At 44.5% G+C, this 21,053-nt stretch overlaps 1 protein-coding gene across 3 annotated transcripts in view; it reads right to left on the bottom strand.

Annotated features, from left to right (window-relative positions):
• Nucleotides 1–11,403: 11,403 nt before the first annotated feature.
• Nucleotides 11,404–21,053, bottom strand: part of ATP6V1H (ATPase H+ transporting V1 subunit H) — a 44,780-nt gene continuing 35,130 nt past the window's right edge. For all 3 annotated transcript variants that reach the window (XM_065902997.1, XM_065902996.1, XM_065902995.1), the window contains one exon: nucleotides 11,404–11,872. In XM_065902997.1, coding sequence (XP_065759069.1) covers nucleotides 11,812–11,872 — 61 coding nt within the window. In that variant the 3' untranslated portion in view covers nucleotides 11,404–11,811. The remainder of the gene's footprint in view (nucleotides 11,873–21,053) is intronic.

Here is a 21,053-nt window from a genome sequence, read left to right as displayed (position 1 = left end):
TGGAATACTAGTGAGTTTATCTCACTCACCCTTGTTCTGTTCTTTGCAACTGCCCAGCCCTTCAAACCTGTTTAATCATGCCTGTCCATGTAAAGATCAGGCATCCCCCTCCCCATCTCTACTGCTGTTCCCTCGGGAGTGAAACCCCTTAGTTTAAACCAGTCTATTAACAGATAGTGTTGCCGACTACAGTCTGTCTGTAAAAACTCTGTAATCCCTTTGTTCGGGGCTCAGAGCTTGGAGTGTTAACTCCTTTGGGCCTGCCGGCGTAATAAACCTGAGTTCTCCAACTCTCCAAGTGTGGTGCTTGGTTTCTCGAGCACTGGTTTCTGCAACACGTCCAGTGAATATTCAGAACTGATTTCCTTTAGGATGGATTGGTTGGATCTCCTTGCAGTCCAAGGGACTCTCAAGAGTCTTCTCCAACACCACAGTTCAAAAGCATCAATTCTTCGGCGCTCAGCTTTCTTTATAGTTCAACTCTCACATCCATATGTAACTACTGGAAAAACCATAACCTTGACTAGACGGACCTTTGTTGGCAAAGTAATGTCTCTGCCTTTTAATATGCTGCCTAGGTTGGTCATAACTTTTCTTCCAAGGAGCAAGCGTCTTTTAATTTCATGGCTGCAATCACCATCCGCAGTGATTTTGGAGCCCCAAAAAAATAAAGACTGTCACTGTTTCCACTATTTCCCCATCTATTAGCCATGAAGTGATGGAACCGGATGCCATGATCTTAGTTTTCTGAATGTTGAGTTTTAAGCCAACTTTTTCACTCTCCTCTTTCACTTTCATCAAGACGCTCTTTATTTCTTCTTTGCTTTTTGCCATAAGGGTGGTATCATCTGCGTATCTGAGGTTATTGATATTTCTCCCTGCTATCTTCATTCCAGCTTGTGCTTCATCCAGTCTGGCATTTTCACATGATGTACTCTGCATATAAGTAAATAAGCAGGGTGACAATATACAGTACACTCCTTACCCACTTTGGAACCAGTCCATTGTTCCATGTCCAGTTCTAACTGTTGCTTCTTGACCTGCATACAGATTTCTCAGGAGGTAGGTCAGGAGGTCTGGTATTCTCATCTCTTGAAGAATCTTCCACAGTTTGTTGTGATCCACACAGTCAAAGACTTTGGCACAGTCAATGAAGCCAAAGTAGACGTTTTTCTGAAATTCTCTTGCTTTTTCTATGATCCAACGGATGTTGGCAATCTGATCTCTGGTTTCTCTGCCTTTTCTAAATCCAGTTTGAACATCTGGAAGTGCTCGGTTCATGTACTGTTGAAGCCTAGCTTGGAGAATTTGGAGCATTACTTTGCTAGTGAGATGAGAGTACAATTGTGTGGTAGTTTGAACATTCTTTGGCATCGCCTTTCTTTGGGATTGGAATTTAGGATTTGAAATAGCTCAGCTGGAATTCCATCACCTCCACTAGCTTTGTCTATAGTGATGCTTCCTAAGGCCCACTTGACTTCACACTCCCGGGTGTCTGGATGCTAATTACCATCTTTCACAGGAGACATCCCACCAGTCAAACACTGGTCTCCCCTGCCCTTCTGCCTGAGAAAGGAAGAGAGCAGAACAGAGTAAGGGCCCTTGAACTTTAACCACTTACTCTTCCATAGGCTTTTACTGAGCATCCCTCACTTCTTCCCTTGTGGCTCAGTTGGTAAAGAATCCGCCTGCAGTGCAGGAGACTTGGGTTTGATCCCTGGGTTGGGAAGATCCCATGGAGAAGGGAAAGGCTACTCACTCCACTATTCTGGCCTGGAAAATTCCATGGTCTGTATAGTCCATGGGGTTGCAAAGAGTCAGACACAACTGAGCGACATTCACTTTCACTTTCACTCGCTTTTTCTGTGAATAGTTCACATCCAAATTGAGCACCAGCTGTTTACCGCCCTGAGTGAGGGGCTGGGTGCAGGGCAGGGATACCAAAAAACGCTGTGTCTTCAGGGTGCTCACAACCTTGGGGATTGGCAGGGGAGACTGGGCTCAGGAAGCCTCTTGAGGAAGGCCCCAGGCTCTGAGGAGACCATGAGGAGAACAGGAGGAACCAGGAGTGTCACCAGAGACAAGCCAGAGGACTGGAGGAAGCTCTAGGCGGCCGGTGGGACTGGAGCCTGAGGAGTGGGGTGGGGAGACCTTATCCCCCCACAGGCCCCACTGTGGCAGGGATGGCAGGGGTGGGCGTCTAGAGAAGCCTGGGACGTAGGCTGTGCTGCGTAGGTCAACGGAGAGGAGCGCATACGTGTATACAGAGGGAAGCATGTGCTCTAGTACTCTTATTCAGCCTTAGTTATCATCATTAAATCATCGTCATCATTATTAGTCAGTATTAATAACTAATCATTATTAATCAGCATTAAAACCTGTAAGTTAACTCAGTAAGGAGGCCCTCAAACTGACAAGGCTCTGATGGCTTCATAGCACAGGAAAACAAACCAAAACCTCAGCCTGTGACTGTCTCCCATTAGGAAATTGCACCTAAGTACCATCACAACGGGCCAGCCATGCTGAGCTCCACCAATGAGCAGCCTCCTTTCTCCCTCCGTCTCCTCCTCCCCCTGGTGCATCTCTCCAGGCTCCAGCCTCCCTGGACCTCCAACACCTTCTTCTTCACTGTGCTGCCTTGTTTCCATCAACTGTTGCTCAGATAAACTTAAACTGTTCGCTGCTCCTCCGCTGTCTTTTACCAAACCAAAGGCCACAAGTTCCAGAAACAATTAAATGGAAGCTTTATAATCTTGGGGATTCTCTGGCAGAGCTGAGAGAACCCAGGGGACAGAGCAGCAGATCGTCTGATGATGGCCCAAGACAGGTGAAGATTCTCTGCGGTCAGGTTTATTTTGTATTTTTCGCCAAGAAATGGAGTAATACACAATAAACACTCCTGTGAGCTTATAGTCTAATCAAAATGGTTAACTGCTGTAAAACTTTTGATCTTGAGACTCTAATACCATTCTACTTGTAAGGAATTTTATTTATGGTATGGATGTTATCAATGCTTATGTTACTTACCAAACGTGGTAGTTAATTCAACTTTGACAAACCTGGCTTTGTTTTAATTGACCTGAATAACAGAAAAAGGTGTATAGATTTTCTTAGAGTTGTGAAAAATCATCCATAAGGTTTCTTTCTTCATCACATCAATTGTACATACAAAAATAAATTGTGATCACAGCAGATCCAAATTTTAAATACAACACAAAATCTGGGCTTTTTAAAAAATAAATCTATGTATGTAGGCATATATCAACTCACATAATTGAAATTATCTGTATATTTTTGTTCTTTTTTTTAACTTAAAATATGAAAAGTTGCCTTATATCACTGAGAATTCAACAAATTACCAGTGGCTGTGTAATGTCCTCACATACAGATGTTTCTTGACTGATGCATTAACTTCCCTATTAATGGTTTGGATTTTTAAAATCATTAGAATAGCTATTCGATGAATAGCTGTGATGAATTTCAGGGAGCGTCAGTTATGATTTCCTTAAAATATACTCCTATAGCCGGAGTGACAGAATCCAACGGTGCTAGTATTTTCAAAGATCTTGAAACCTATTGCTGTGTTGCCTTCTAAGAAGGGTCACTGAGGGAATTCCCCGGCAGTCCAGTGGTTAGAGCTTGGAGCTGCTGGGGCCGGGATTCAGTCCCGGGTCAGGGAGCTAAGACTCTATAAGCTTTGTGGCGCAGCCAAAAAATAATTAATGAATTAATTTAAAGGATCACTAACTACCCCTCCATCCCCTTAATGAACATCCAATCACACTTCTCCTGCCTTCTCTTCCTTCCTCGGCCTTCCATTCCTGAGACGCCTGGGGCGTGACCTCCAGCCCGCGTCAGGACGTTCTCTAGCCCAGCCGGACCTTGGTGACACCGCCTCTCCCCGGTACTGCTGGTCACTCTGTGCTGAAGCACCTTGAGCGGGCGGTCCACCCCGACCGCCCCTTCCAGTCCCCGCTGACTCTGTGCTCAAATGTGGTAAAATCTGTTTAGCTACTTTTCCACACCTGCTCCAGCTTCTTTCCTGACGCACAACTCTCTGTCTTTCCCTGGAGTAAAGGATGACGTGTCCTGAGGCAAGGATGAGGGTGGTTCTGGGGGTGCTGAGGGCATTCACCATGCAGCCTGAACCTCCCTCTCCCACTTCCAGCACCACAGCCCCCTCAGGGAGCTGGCCGTAACTCAGCTGAGGCTAGGCTGCCTGTTGAGGGGAGTCTACCAGGGGCGTGACGTCATCAGACCCCAGCAGTCAGCCAGGTCTCAGCCCTGACTGCGGGATGGCCTGGCCTGCCCAGGGGCGACCCCAGCCCAGCTCACCATCCGTCTCCCCCCAGACAGCCTCCGCTTGCAGCCCCCAGAGCTGGTGACTTCTAGCAAATGCCCTTAACCCCACCCTGTCTCAGCAACACTGCCTCCTCCCAGACATCCTGACCCCAACGCTGGGAAACCCTCCAGGCCAGAGCCACACTCAACTTGTGGAGGAACCAAAGCAGGAACAAAAAAAGAGGGAAAGAATACATGAAAACCAGGAGAGAGAGCGAGAGCAGGGCAGAGGGAAAGAAAAACTTCAGAGAAAGGAGGGAGGGAAGAGAGGAAGGAGTTAGTTGACTCATTGTCTAGTTAATTAGTTGGTTAGTTGGTTGGTTGGCTGGCTAGTTATTTAATTAGTTGGCTAGTTAATTAGTTGTTGGTTGATTGGCTAGTTATCTAGTTAATTAGTTGGTTCGTTGGCTACTTAATTGGTTGGTTGGTTGGCTAGTTAGTTGGCTAGTTGGTTAGTTAATCATTTGGTTAGTTGACTACTTAGATATTTGGTTGGCTAGTTAGTTTCTAGTCGTATTTCTCTCATAAGAGAAAGCCTATGGGCTGACTTTGGGCTCACATTCAGTCCAGGTGACCTAGCTGGTGACTGCACCCCACTGTCTGATGAGAGACCAAGGTGCTCCCTCTAGGAGGCTCGCGTGACAGAGGAAGGAGCTCACACACCTGCGTCCTCACCTGCAGTGGCCGAGGGACGCAGGCCCCAACTGCCCACTGTCTCGGGGATTCTTCAAGGTTGCAGTGAAGGCAGCAGGAAGGTTTTCCTAGCACCCTCTGTTCCTGGCTCCCAGATTCTCACGTACTGTTTTTAGTACACTCAACTTGAAAGAGTCTTTTGTGTGCTGGAAATTTGGGGAACGGAATTTTTGCTTGTTGCAAGGCCAGAAGTTAGCATCAAGGACATGAAAACCTCAGCTTCAAAAAGTTCACAAAACACTCCACTGTTGATGTTTTGCAGAAACCAACAAAATCCTGTAAAGCAATTGTCCTTCAACTAAAAAGTTAACAAATTTTTAAAAATACATCCCATCATGAGTGTGTGCATTTTCATAAAATTCATGATTTCTTACAGGGTCTCTGAAACCACAAAGCAGTGAGAAACTTTGATTTAGGGCCACAAATTCTTTGTCTTTACCAAATGGGGTGATTTGCTTTAAATAGATGTGGCAGGTAAACAACAGATTTATGCATGACATAAAGAGAAAAGACTTAATAAAGACTCCACATGTTGGGGAAGAAGAATGCGGGAGGGAATGAAGATGCTGCTGAGTCCAGAAAGGGTCCCTGTTCCCAAACCCAGTCCTGAGTGGTGGGGAAGGCAACAAAGTTTCCTACAGTCCCCTCTTGCCCCAAGATGGGAAGTGTGAGCTTGTATCTGGATAGATAAAATGCCATGACCTCAGGCCTTCATGAGACCCCATGTTCAGAGGGCTCTCCCTAAAGATGGATGCCCTGCTCCCAGGGGTCAGGGCATGGAAATGAAGGCACCAAATAGAAAGTGGCATTCTCACTCAGCCCCACTTTGCATTTGGAACATCACAGGATTGACCAAAATGCAATTTCTAAAGTTACCTTCACTCAACAGCAATCTATCATATTTAAGGTAGAGAAAACCCCACATGGGTTTATGGAACTTGGATAAAAAGGTTCACCAAGACCAATACTTCAGATTGTTCTTGTTTTATGAAGTGGAAAAAAGAGCCAGCGAGGAGCAGTCATGACCTCAAGGCACAGCCCCCAGGGAGGATGCTGTCAAAAGAGATGCTGATGGATAATGAAACCGACGTCTGTTTCCTTCCCCATGGACAGGTAATGACCTTTCACTGGCTGTAGGTTCAGCGTGGTCCTCTCTGTGAGCTCCCATGGTGTCCACACCCAGACAGTCTGGTTTCTGGAATGCCCATGCTTTCCAGGTGCCAGTTTTAGTAGGTACATCTTTGCAAGATGATCCCAAGAGTGGCTGTGCTTGGTGATGACCTGAGCTCCCTCTCTGCTGAGTAGGTGGGACACATCTCATCCCACCAGGATCAGTCAAAGCTGCAAACAGATCACCCTCAGAGACAGCAGGGCTGTTGAAGAATGATCAGCGCTGTGAAGTCTGTCAGGTGGGGATTGACTCGGACCTACCCCATCCGACCACAGGGATGTCAGCGGTCAGGTGAGGAGGGCAGTTGCGCTGGCGGAACTCAGAGGAAGTCAGGTGACTGAGGACTTAGAAAACGCCCCTGGAACAAGCAACACAAACCTCATCTCTTCAACAAGTCTCATCTCTTCCTCTGTAATTTCCCCCCCTGTTTCTCTAAACCAAAGCAGTACGTCATTCCTGGCAACCACATGAGACATTTTTAATTTTTCTTTTAGAATTCAGCACATTTACCTTGTCTTAAAACTTTGATTCCTCTCTCTTCCTATATTATAAGCTCTTCAAAGCAGAAGGAGCATCTCTTGCACATTCTTTTATATACACATACACACCTGAATACACACACATGGAAACAAACACACATGGACACACACACACCTAAAGAGACACACACTCGTGGACACAATACCAACTCAGGCCAGTCTTGCTCACAGCTCTTAAAAACTTGATTGATTTGAACTGAATTAGTGTACTATACACCAAAAAATTTGCTAAGATTTTTAAAAATAAATGTTGATGGATGGTTGGATTATACAGTGGTGATACAGAAACTCTGTAGCTAATCATTTATCTCCATCTCAGTGTCATGTTATCACCTCAAAATAAAACTTAATTTGAGTAAATCTGCACCAGACATTAATCATATGCTTATTAAGCATCCCTTTGAAGCTTGGTTATGCACGGCATGTCTTTTACAGTTCAGTGCCTGGTTAGTTTTCACTCGGGATGCCACCTGAATTTTAATGTGCTTGGAAAATAGCACTTCCAGATACAATAGGAGGGTTTACCTCACACAGCACAGCCTGAAGCTGGGCCTGTCCAGGCAGATGGGCCTCTGGGAGCCCCTCTCGGGTAGCAAGTCCAAGATCCAGGGAAGTCCCTCCACTCATTTTCAATAGGGTTCTACTGCTCGGTCATCTAGTTGCTTACGTAGTCAATTGGGTGCTTGTTTTGACTTTAGAATATCTCTGATAGGCAGCTACCCCTGATTTTCCTTGTGTCAACTGGGTAGTTGTTAAAGCTGAGTGCAAATCCCATTAATTTGGCTAAGTCACTTAACCTCACTCTGACCCTCCACCTCTTTAAAACAGGGCTAACAGCCGCAGCCTCACAAGAGGGCTGTTCCAAGCTTCAGACGAGGAAAAGCATTTACAGGACTTGTGGCAGGCCCTACACACACAGTCTGATCATGGTCTTCACAGTTCACATTCTATCACGTGCAATATTTTCATCCTATCTTGTTTTTAATCTCCCAAATTAGTCCTCACTCATTTAGACTGATTCCATCAAGCTCTGTTCCTGGACTCTATCTTGTCGCTGGTTTATACACTGATATTTATGCCAGTACCACCCCAGCTCTATTTAAAGCCAAGTACTGTTAATGCCTCCAACTTTAAATCCTTTCAAAACTGTTTCAGCTCTTCCAGGTTGTTTGCATCTCCATGCAAACGTTCAAATCAGCTTGTTTATTTCTACATCGAAGCTGTTGGACTACACTGAATCTATGGACCAACCCAGAACTGACACCCTAACCATGTGCATCTCCCAATCCATGGTCAGAACATATATCCTCCTGTGTGTCATCTTCTTTCATTTGCCTCAGGAACCTTAGTTCTTAGTGCACAGATCTTATCAGTTCAGTTCAGTTCAGTCGCTCAGTCGTGTCCGACTCTTTGCAACCCCATGAATAGCAGCACACCAGGCCTCCCTGTCCATCACCAGCTCCCGGAGTTTACCCAAACTCATGTCCATCGAGTCGGTGATGCCATCCAGCCATCTCATCCTCTGTCATCCCCCTCTCCTCCTGTCCCCAACCCCTCCCAGCATCAGGGTCTTTTCCAATGTGTCAACTCTTCGCATGAGGTGGCCAAAGTATTGGAGTTTCAACTTCAGCATCAGTCCTTCCAATGAACAGCCAGGACTTATCTCCTTCCAGATGGACTGGTTGGATCTCCTTGCAGTCCAAGGGACTTTCAACAGTCTTCTCCAACAACACAATTCAAAAGTATCAATTCTTCAGCACTCAGCTTTCTTCACAGTCCAACTCTCACATTCATACATGACTACTGGAAAAACCATAGCCTTGACCAGATGGACCTTTGTTGGCAAAGTAATGTCTCTGTTTTTTAATATGCTATCTAGGTTGGTCATAACTTTCCTTCCGAGGAGTAAGCATCTTTTAATTTCATGGCTGCAGTCACCATCCATTTGCAGTGATTTTGGAGCCCAAAAAAAATAAAGTCTGACACTGTTTCCACTGTCTCCCCATTTATTTCCCCTGAGGTGATGGGACCAGATGCCATGATCTTGGTTTTCTGAATGTTAAGCTTTAAGCCAACTTTTTCACTCTCTTCTTTCACTTTCTTCAAGAGGCTTTTTAGTTCCTCTTCACTTTCTGCCATAAGGGTGGTGTCATCTGCATATCTGAGGTTATTGATGTCTCCTGGCAATCTTGATTCCAGCTTGTGCTTCTTCCAGCCCAGCGTTTCTCATGATGTACTCTGCATATAAGTTAAATAAGCAGGGTGACAATATACAGCCTTGACATACTCCTTTTCCTATTTGGAACCAGTCTGTTGTTCCATGTCCAGTTCTAACTGTTGCTTCCTGACCTGCATACAGGTTTCTCAAGAGGCAGGTCAGGTGGTCTGGTATTCCCATCTCCTTCAGAATTTTCCACAGTTTTGTGATCCACAGTCGAAGGCTTTGGCGTAGTCAATAAAGCAGAAATAGATGTTTTTCTGGAACTCTCTTGCTTTTTTGATGATCCAGCGGATATTGGCAATTTGATCTCTGGCTCCTCTGCCTTTTCTAAATCCAGCTTGAACATCTGGAAGTTCTCGGTTCACATATTGCTTATAGATACTCTTTAAATTTGGGGAGTGTTTTTACACTATTTTTAATTTCCAGTTGTTGGTTGCTACCCGAGAGAAGTGTTTTTCACATGTGGACCTTGTATTCAGTGATCACCCAGGTCCACCCACTGGTCTTGGGCAGCGGCTCTTGTCCTCCGCCTCCCACAAGGGATGCTGGCCTCCCACAAGTCTGATGACTGGGCACCAGTGATCCTGCCCTTCTCACCTGGCTGTCACCCAGCTCACCTGCCACTCTCCTCTCTGCCTCAGGGATTTTTACTCGGGTTTTAAGGCCTTTTCATCTCTCTAGGTATCTCTTCCACATGTGTCATCTCACTGCCAGTTACTTTCATCTACGCCTCATGTCAAAATCCCAAACAAGACATCCTGGTCAGCGTGTCTCCTCCTGGGCCCACCTGCTTGGGGATGTCATCTCCAGACTTGCTGCCTGCAGGTCGGGCTCCCATGCCAAGCCGTCGGTTGTGTGGGTGCAATAGGTGGCAGGGTGCCAGCAAGGCAGTGTGTCTGCAAGCCCATCAGGACCCCTGCTCTGGGGGGGTTACAGGCACTGCAGCTCTCTTCAGAGCAAAAAAATGTCACTCTTTCAACAGTTTCTCCTGATGTCTGGGCCACCCAGGAGGGAAGGTCTCCGTCTCACATTGACACATCACATGACACATGTTTGTTTCACCATGCTCTGTCAAAACGTGGTCTGAGGCGTCAAGCATTCAAACAGAAACATGTTTACATGACAAAAATAAAGACTTTGCACTGTTCTAGAATAAACGTGTTTTCAAAAAGTAAAATCTTAAGGATAAGACTTGTTCTGTGTTATTCCAAAGGTAGACCTTGGCCCAAATGTTGAAAATCACTGGAAACTGCCAAAAACATTCTAACTAGGTCTTTTGTAATCAAACAGGTAGCCTGTCACATATTCTATAAATCTGGTACTTGTGACTGTCCAGGTGCAATGTGTGGGAATAAGCTTTACCTGCCAATGGGAAGGCCCTTTTCGCATATCTCCTAAAATATGAAGGTCAACAAGACCCAAAAAAGAAGTCTCCCACCACAAAAAAGAATTTTAAAACAATAAAAGTAGTTAAAAATAATTTTTAAATGAGCAGAGGACTTGAAGAGGTATTTTTCCAAAGACATACAGATGGCAAACAGGCACATGAAGAGATGCTGAACAGTAATCACCAGATAACTGCAAATCAAAGCCACAATGAAACACCACCTCACAGTTGTGAGAAGCTATTATCAGCAAGAGGAGGTAACAAGTGTTGGCAAGGATGTGGCAAAAAGGGATCCCTTGTGCACTGTTGGTGGGAATGTGAGTCAGTACAACTACTGTGGAAAAACAGTATGGAGGTTCCTCAAAAAGTTAAAAATAGAGCTACCATACAATCCAGCAATTTCACTTCTGGGTATTTATCCAAAGGAAATGAAAACATTAGTTCAAAAAGCGATCAGATTTGTGGTTGTCAGAGGCATGGGGTGGGAGAAGTGGGAACTGGATGAAGGTGGTCAAGTCAACCTTTTCAATCATTTATCCTTAAACAGGAGATGATGCTAGGAGTGTCTTTCTATAGAAGAAAACTTACCATGTAAACTATTAGCCTTACCACCTTTACTCGACAATCAGAGAACTGCTCAGAATGAAAAGTGAAAATGAAAGAAAAATGAGACTCAGATCAGGCGATGAGGTTAAAACAAAAGGCTCCGATCTGGGGGAGGTAAACCTACAGGCTATGGATGTCCCCATGAAGGCTGGGAGTTCCAGAATAAAAGGTGGGAGGTAGAAATAAAATACCTATTGGTAATATTTAAACCAGAAAGTATTAAAAGAAAATAGACTTGAAGTACTAAAATCCAAGAGTAAATAAGAAATCAGTGAAAATAACCTAAAGCTAAAATTCCTCACTGCGCTTCATAAGAAAGTCTCTTAGATGACAGCATCATGTTAAGAGTTCATTTAACATTTTAAGGTTTTCTCAATACTAGCAGAAGATTGCTGCAAAGTGCATGTGTGGATGGGCAGGCAGATGGATAGAAGACAAAAATACATATGAATTCAAAACATTTATTTACCATTCACCACTCTGCAAATACAATTCTCCCAATTTGGGTGGGACAAACGGTATTTTTGTTACAGTTCAAGTCAGGAACAAGGAAAGAGAAAAGATGCATTTGGAGTGAGAATGCTTTAATAATCCTATATTCATTCCAGAGAACAAAAAATACACAAATTACGAGTAGTATATGTAACAGCAATATTTTTCTTAGATACAGAAAGCACCTACTTTAAGACAACTTAATGGGAAATCAGCATTGGGGAAAGCTACACAACAGAAGAAAATGACACATAAAATGAGGAATGGTTTGTTCTTGACCGCAGTTACTGAGACCCACTCCAGGTCTTCTACCCCAGGTGAGGGGACCGCTGGAGATCCAAGCGAAGCCCTGAGAGCCCATTCAGCTCCGGGCGGCTGCAGTCTGTGGCTGTTCAGACTGGAGCTGTTTACCAAGATATTCCCTGAAACACAGGAAGGACAGCAAGGGAGGTTAGAACTGAATCAGTAAAGAGTCCTTTTCAAAACTGAAGCATAATATACACTGTCATCTCTGCTCACTTTAACATCTAAAAACTGAGCCCCAGAAAACTGATCTTGCCTAAATTCAAAAGTAGCAGTACTGCATGAATTTTAAACACTCCATTTACCATGTACAGACAAGGTGCAACACACATAAATGAGTAATTCGCATCTGACCACAGGCACCATCTGCCTTCCTGTAAAGTCTTGTCTGCTGCTCTCTTTTGCAACCTAGCAAGTTCAAAATCAACGTATGTACAAGTCCAAGTCAATGGCCCAACATATGAGAAGCTTCCTGACATTAGAAAATACAAGCTGTCTATCCCTAGAGATTGACACAAGCACATGTGAAAACCACCACTGGAAGTAACCTCCAGGATCCGACAGTTAATCGGAGCTGCTTGTTACTCAGCACTCACTCCGTCTACACTGGTGGAGTCTGAAACCTTTGCCAAGATGGTCCTGCTGAACCCACAGACGATCACAAGAGCTGAAAAGTGATCTCATTTTATAGAGGAAGCAAACTGTGACTTAGAGAGGTGGTCTCCAAATGTTTCAGGTGACGTTCTCTTCTTCAGAAAATCAATTGGACAAGCACCCTGTCTGTGTACGTGCTGTGCGAAGTTGCTCAGTTGAATCCGACTTTGCAACCTCATGGACTGTAGCCCACCAGGCTCCTCTGTCCATGGGATTCTCCAGGCAAGAATACTGGAGTGGGCTGCCATGCCCTCCGCCGGGGGATCTTCCCGACCCCTGCAGGGATCGAACCTGCGTCTCTTACATCTCCTGCACTGGCAGCCAAGTTCTTTACCACCAGCACCACCTGGGAAGCCCACTGTCTGTGTATACTCAGGTCTAAACTGCAGATGGGTACCACTGTGATTCCAGGACAGAAAACCTTTCCCTATCTTCTGACAAAGGACTTGCCTAAACTATTGTTTCTCGCCTAAACTATTGTTTCTCAAGTACCCAGTAAGGACAAGAAAAAGGTTTTTTAAGAACATTTACAAGATTCCTCCTTTAAAGAGGGGAAAATCTTGAGTTCTGGACTAGAGATCAGGTTCTAGTCTCTAGTTCTCTAGTCTCCAGCTGACCACTTGCTGGAGAGCTCTTGGTGTTCACTGGGGGGCTGGCTGAAGGATGGGTGTGAAGGCGGTTCAGTGGGCATGTGGGTCAGCGTTTCCAGCCCTCAGCCACCGCTCCACCTCTTCTGGTCTTAGCACCTCCGTCAAGTGACCTTTGGGGGCCCCCAGGATCCACAGGCACAGAACCCTGGGATGGGGTGAGTCTTGGCCCCTGCACGGTCCACCCTCTCCCATCACAGTCTCAGCCCAAAGCCGTCCCAGCTTGAAGACACCTGTCAAACAACACAGAACCCAGACAGGAAGAGCATGAGCTCTGGGAACTAGCACAAGTGAGGGGAGAGAACTCCATGGGGCTCGGAGGAGGCTGTGGTTTAAACACACGAGCCTGACTGAACTTCCTGTGGCGTGACAATGGCTTGTGGATTTATCTTTTTATCCCAGTAGAAAAGTTCTTAGCACTGACTCACTCTAGGTATCATATGAAGCACATCATCTATTATTGTATTAGTGAGAATAACCACCCTAACATAGACAATAGGGATCTTTTCTTCAACCAATAGCTAAGTTTTAATTTATGTAAAGGTCAAAACAGAAGCCTACAAATTTTATTAGAAAATAAAAGAGTTTATAGTCACAGTCAATGCTAGCGCCCTGAGGAAGATTCCAACCAGGGAGCGTTTGTGGCTGCATAGGTCTGTGAGGTTTAGGTAGAAGGGGGCTGGGGAATGAAATGCTTACTGTAGAAAGCCCAGACCTCAGATACACAGTCTGCCCTCCACCCCTGCAGCATCCTTGTCTGCAGATTCAACCAGCAGCAGCAGCAGAACACTCCTCCCAGACCATCCACAGACATGGAGGATCGTCTGTGAAGGGCTCGAGTGCCCGGGCATCTGAAGCCACGCTGAGTCCTGGAATAAACACCGTCCAATACTGAATGGAGGCACAAGAGCCTGCCCTACATGATGGGGACCCAGCTGACAAAGCTCTGGAGAAAAATCGACTCCCTGGGCTTGGCCTGGAAAGCGTGGTGATCTGCTGTCCTGACACCCAGCGTGGTCAATTCTAACACTCCTGAGCACACCTGAGCTGCCTGCGAGTCCTGTGTGCCGCCAGGCACAAGGCAGTCCTGACACCAGGGGCCTGCGGCTGGGAACACACAGAGGTCGCCTCACCCACAGTGAGTTACAGGGCACCATGGAGACCTGGGCACGGGTGTGCCTGCATGTCCTCCTCTCCCCTCCGCAGCACCTGGGAGCGGGTGTCTCATCTCCACCCACAGGGGAGGGAAAGCTGTGGCCACCTGCTCAGGGCAGAGCGGGCAGGTGAATTGCCAGGCACAGGCCCGTTACTCTCTCTATTGAGAGGCTGCCCGGCCTCCAATAAAAGAGAGTGCAGAGAGCAGACACTGTTCCACCTTCACAGTAGATGATGATAATAACAACAACAATAATGAGTAAGGAAATGCCGCTCAGTCATGTCCAACTCTGTGCGACCCCGTGGACTACACAGTAGCTGGAATTCTCCCGGCCAGAATACTGGAGTGAGTGGTGGTGGTGGTTTAGTCGCTAAGTTGTATCTGACTCTTGGACTCTTGCGACCCCATTGCCTGCCAGGCTCCTCTGTCCATGGGACTCTCTAGGAAAGAATACTGGGTCACCATCTCCTTCTCCAGGGGATTTTCCTGACCCAGGGATTGAACCCAGGTCTCCCACACCACAGGCAGATTCTTTACCAGTTGAGCCACAAGGGAAGCCCAAGAATACTGGAGTGGGTAGCCTATACCTTCTCCAGTGGATCTTCCTGACCCAGGAATCAAACCTGGGTCTCCTGCATTGCCGGCATATTCTTTACCAGCTGAGCTACTATGTCTTTGGGTTAAGGCTACATTATTGGCTCAGACAGTAAAGCGTCTGTCTGCAGTGCAGGAGACCTGGGTTTGATCTCTGGGCTGGGAAGATACCCTGGAGAAGCAAATGGCAGCCCACTCCAGTATTCTTGCCAGAAAATCCCACGGGCCGTGGAGCCTGGTAGGCTACCGTCCATGGGGTCGCAAATAGTCGGACACGACTGAGTGACTTCATTTCACTTCACTGTCAGGCAAGAGGAAAAGCGACTATAGACTTCATTTCAGGGGATAAAAATGCATCTCTAACAGGACTTCACAAAGCTATCTAAGTGAGTTATCTGAGTACTGAGTCAGTCTCTCTACACATAAAGATTAATACACCAATTCAACTCACAGTTCACTGAAAGGGCATCTGATATGTACCAGCAATCCACAGGAGCTGGACATTAAACTGTTATTTCTACAGCTCAAAAAGCAAAATTTGAGATGTGTAATACTCCCTTCTCTAACGTCATCCATAACTCTGTAGGGAAACAAAATCTGCCACCCCACAGAATGTCTCTTCAACACGATGATTATTTTATGATGATTATTTTTAAGAAACAGACAGTTCATGAAGTCTTTTCACCTGCCCCTTACCTGCCTACAGACCTCAGATGAAGGGCCTGGCCCAGAAGAGCACTATCCTGGGAGATCTACAAAAAGCATGGGCCGGGTGTGGGGAGCTGGATGGGGCCTGGAAAACAGAGTCCTCTCTGTGTCCCACCATCCCAGCAAGTCCCCACAAACATCTGTTCTCCAAACACCTGCTTGTCTGTCTCCGTGTGAACTGCCTCCTGTCTGCTTAAGTCCTCAGTGTCCACCCCTTCTCCTCTTCCTCTCAGATGCCATGGAAGCCTCCTAGGACAGGCCCCTGTACATATGTGATTAACTCTGACTTTCTCCTGTTAATCTGGCTCATGTCAAATTCTTAGACCAGCTAGAAGAACCTAGAAAGGCAGAGGACAATTTTTTTCTTTTTTCGAAATCTTAACATCTCTTGAGATGTCAGCACTTCTGAAAACTGAAAAAATGGAGAGTGTGAAGACATATTTCCCTTTTAAAAAATCCAGGTAAGAAACAGCCCACACAAGACATCATGTTGAATGCTGAGAGAGAGCTCGTATGTGGTTAAGAAACACCAATTTCATTCTCTTGTCAGGGGTATAAAAGATCTACATCTCAGCATCCATGATCCTGACAAACAGCTTCCCAGTTGCTGTGAGCACCCCCTGAGAGAGCTGAAACCTGAAAGAGGGTCTGAGGGTGACGCCAGCCCCAGGGCACCGGGAAGTACTGACCTGGCCTACACTTACACTAACTCCAAGAACAACACGAGGCCTGCACTGTATTACGATTGAGGGCCAAACCCTCACTGTACTTCAGCTCAGTTCAGTCGCTCAGTCATGTCTGACTCTTTGCGACCCCATGAATCGCAGCACGCCAGGCCTCCCTGTCCATCACCAACTCCCGGAGTTTACTCAAACTCATGTCCATCGAGTCGGTGATGCCATCCAGCCATCTCATCCTCTCTCATCCCCTTTTCCTCCTGCCCCCAGTCCCTCCCAGCATCAGGTACTTAGGGTTGTTTAAATATTCAAACATTTTTATTCATTCTTTAAAACTATAGTTGAAGACACTGACTATGTAATTTTTTTAATTTATTTCTTTTTAATTGAAGGGTAACTGCTTTACAGTATTGTACTGGTTTCTTCCAAACATCAGCGTGGATCAGTCACAGGTATACCTATGACCATATGATTTAAAAGCAGGGCAACTTCAGCTATGCAATTTAGTGCCAGGAAAACAGTGAACGAACTGTCTCCTGACAAACATATTAATCTGTGAAAACTATGGTCTCACTTATTTTCCTTTTTGCCTTGGCTGCCAAGAAGGTCAGTAGAAAATGTACTTTTACTATCATTTTTGAACTATTTTCTCTAGTCTTCATTTTAGTATGTACATTTTCATAACTAAAATGATAATGAACCTAGAATTCTCCATCCCACACCTTTCCATGAGTTTATCATAATAATGACTAAAACTACAACAGAGTCATAATTATATTTCTCTTAATCTTTACCAATTCTGTTTTGGAAAACAATTAGGTATAAAACATAATGGAAATATTCTCTTCTGAATGTATAAAAACAATTCATTTTTGAAAATACAGACTTTATATCTGTTTCCAGTATAGACTTCTACTTAGTAAAGAGAAAAAACAAATTTCAAATATGTTATATATAGTTCTGTTTTCTTTCATGCAAATTCACTACAGTTTACTCAGCTGGAGTTATTCGTCCAGCTTTTATGATGCTTTTGAGTATTATACACAAAGCAAATTATGTTTTATGAACCATGTGAAAAATCTTAGTGCTCTCCCTCATCTGTATCTAACTGAAAGGAACACATTTAAACTGCAAACTTAAGTGTGTGTGTGTGTGTGTGTGTGTGTGTGTTAGCCGCTAAGTCGTGTCCAACTCTTTGTGACTCCATGGACTGTAGCCCGCCAGGTTGCTCTGTCCATGGGACTTCCCAGGCAAGAATACTGGAGTGGGTTGCCATTTCCTTCTCCAGGGGATCTTCCCAACCCAGGGATCAAACCTGGGTCTCCTGCACTGCAGGCAGATTCTTAACCATCTGAGCCAGCAGAGAAACTGTTTTCACAGCACTTTAAAGTCCCAGCCTGGGAAAAGCCATGACCAAGGTCACCTGTGCCATCTCCAACATCTGCCTCTTCCAGAGTCCAGCACTGCCTGCCAGACGTGCATCCTCATCTCTACTCTTCCAGTAACGTCCACAGAAGCTACAGCAGAGTCCGTTTTTCAGATGAGGAGCTGGAGTTTAGCACATTAAATGACATGTTGTAAAGTGAAGCTGCTTAGCAGCATGTAGGGTATATAAACCCAAGTCTGTCTGATTTTAAACCTCAGAGTCTTCATCCCTAAATAGCACTGCTTCATGGAACATTATTCCAACCCCTGGTGGCCGAAGACATGTTATTGCGTAGATGTGAGAATAAACAGTTTAAGAACATCACAGCGTGAGTCCTCAACCTATTTTCTCAAATATATTTTCATCACCACTAGCTATTTCATTTTCTAATAGCATTTAAATTCAAAGACTAAACAAATTAGCAGTATCCCTGAAGAGGTGATCCACAGAATTAAAAAAAACAAAACAATCAGTGATTCTAAAAGTAGAATCTATTTACATGAATTCTGGTCCTAAGACAAAAATGTAAGTTTTAAAGGCAGTTGTATTACAGTCTATTAAGAAAGCAACTTGGGCAAAATTCACAATAACAAAGATATCTTTCCCACAGGAATTCAAGCAATCAAACCTTAATAAACTAGCTACAAAATGTAAATATCATTAGCCAAATCCAGAGTTTCTTCAACTCCAGTTTATGTTCAGACCAGTCCAGTCCCTCCTTACCCATCACCTCTACCCTCTGTGATCCACAAAGCAGCAGTCTTAAGCACTTTATCATTTTTCTCACACACGGTTCTGATGTGCCATGCATTAGGCCACTCAAAGCATTAGGTATGGCAGCAAATGCCCCTTTTTTCCATTTTTTAGAGATTTTCTTTTTAGAGCAGTTTTAGGTTCACAAAAAAATTGAGAGGAAAACACAGAGATTTCCCAGATATACCTAGTCCCCACACACATGGAGCCTCCCCCACCGTGAACGTCCCACATCAGAGGGTATATTTGTTACCAAGCATGAACCGACACTGACACATCTTAATCACCCAGAGTCTTAGCTCACCTAGCTCACATTTGTACACCATCACATTTGTACAGCCCCCACGTGCGCTAGGACTCTGAGTGATTAAGATGTGTCAGTGTCGGTTCATGGTTGGTAACAAATGCTTGGACAAATGTACAACGACACACATCCATCATGATAATTTCACACAGTATTTTCAGTGTCCTAAAATTCCTCTGTGTTCTGCCTGTTCATCCTTTCCCTGATTCTCACAGTTGATCTTTTCACTGTCTCCACAGTTCTGCTTTTTCTAGATGCCGTATATTGGAATTATAGAGTATGTAGCCTTTTCAGATTGGCTTCTTTCAGTTGTTTAGCTGCTAAGTCGTGTCTGACTCTTGCAACCCCAGGGACTGTAGCCTGCCAGCCTCCTCTGTCCACAGAATTCTCCCACTCCAAGAATACTGGAGTGGGTTGCCATTTCTTTCTCCAGGGGAGATGATCTCCCCAACACAGGGATTGAACCTGGGTCTCCTGCACTGCAGGCGGACTCTTTACCACTGAGCCACCTGGGAAGCCCTCTTTCACTTAAATCACATGCCTTTAGAATTTCTCAGTGCCTTTCCATGACTTAATAGCTCATTCCTTTTTAACACTCAATAACAGTCCACTGTTTGGACACATGACAATCTGTTCATCCATTCACTCAAGGAAAGACATCTTGGTAGCTTCCAAAATGTCTGCTACAAACATCCATGTGCTGGATTTTTGTGAGGATGTGAGTTTTCAAACCCTGTGGGTTAATATCAAGGCACACAACTGCTGGATCACAGGGTAAGAATATGTTCAGTTTTGTAAGAAAATACCAACTGTCTTCCAAAGCAGCTGCACCATGTAGCATCCCCACCAGCAATGAATGAGGATTCCTGCTGCTCCACACCCTCACCAGCATTTGGTGCTGTCATTGTTCCAGATTTCAGCCAATCTAATCGGTGTGTGGTGTTATTTAGCTTTTGTTTTAATCTGCATTCCCCTGATGACATAAGATGTGGAGCATCTTTTCTTAATCTTACCATCAGTATATCTTCTTTGGTGAGGTGTCTGCTGAAGTGTTTGGCTCATTTTTACTCAAGTTGTTTTCTTATTGTTGTTTCCGAAGTTCTTTGTAGGGAATTTCCAGTGGTTCAGTGTTTAGGACTTTGCGCTTTCACTGCCAGGGGCCCAAATTCAATCCCTGGTTGAGGAACTAAGATCCCACAAGCCTCGTGGCATGGACAAACGAATAAAAAAAATAAAAGTTCTCTGTGTATTTCAGGTAACAGTCCTTTATCAAATATGCCTTTTGCAAACATTTTCTCCCAGTCTGTGGTTTGTTTTATTCTGTTGACATTGTCTTTCACAGAGCAGAACTTTTTAATTTTAACGAAGTCCAACTTCTCAATTATTTCTTTCATGAATCAGGCCTTTGGTGGTATATCTAAAAAGGCATCACCATGTCCAAGGTCACCAGGATTGTCTACATTATCTTCTAGGGATTTTTATATACGGTCCATGATCCATTTTGAGTTAGCTTTTGTAAAGGTTGTAAGGTCTGTGTCCAGGTCCTTTTTTTTGGCATGTGGATGTGCAGTTGTTCCATTGCAATCTGTTGAAAAGACTACTTTTATTTCACTGCATTGCCTTCACTCCTCTGGCAGAGATCAGCTGATTATATTTAAGGGGCCCTATTTCTGGGCTTTCTATTCTGTTCCATTGATCTGTTTGCCTACTCTTTTACCAATACCATATTATCTTGATTACTGTAGTCTTATAAGTCTTCAAGTCAAATTCTGCCTGTCCCTTGCTGCTACATAGGAAAGTGACTGACTTTTGTGTATTAACCTTATTTCCTGCAGCTCTGCTATAATTGCTTATTAGTTCCAAGAAGACTCTTTTTTTGTCAAGCCTCTAGGATTTTCTACATGGATGATCATGTCATCCAGGAGCAAAGACTGTTTCAAGTCTTCCTTTTCAATCTAGATACCATTTATTTTTTCTTGTCTTAAGGCTTTGGCTAGAACTTCCAGTACAAAGAAGTTGTGAAAGGAGACCCCTATGTTTTGTACCTGATCTTTGTGGGAAAGATTCCAGTTGTTCAGCATTAAGTATGATGTTAGCTAAAGGGTTTTTTAAAAATAGATATTCTTTATCATATTGAGAAAGAACTCTATTCCTAGTTTCCTGGAACAGGTGTTTTATTTTGTCAGATGCTTTTTCTGCATCTATAGTTATAATCCAGGAGTTGGTGCAAACTCCAGGAGTTGGTGATAGACAGGGAAGCCTGGCATGCTGCAGTCCATGGGGTCGCAAAGAGTTAGACACAACTGAGCAACTGAACTGAACTGATGGTTAAAATCACGTGATTTTTCTTCTTCTTTTTGTTGATGTGATGGATTATATTA

The sequence above is a fragment of the Muntiacus reevesi genome, chromosome 12, assembly GCF_963930625.1.
Source record: "Muntiacus reevesi chromosome 12, mMunRee1.1, whole genome shotgun sequence".
NCBI classification, from domain to species: domain Eukaryota; kingdom Metazoa; phylum Chordata; class Mammalia; order Artiodactyla; family Cervidae; genus Muntiacus; species Muntiacus reevesi.
Note: the sequence above shows the minus strand (reverse complement) of the source record. Positions and strands in the feature narration are given on the sequence as shown.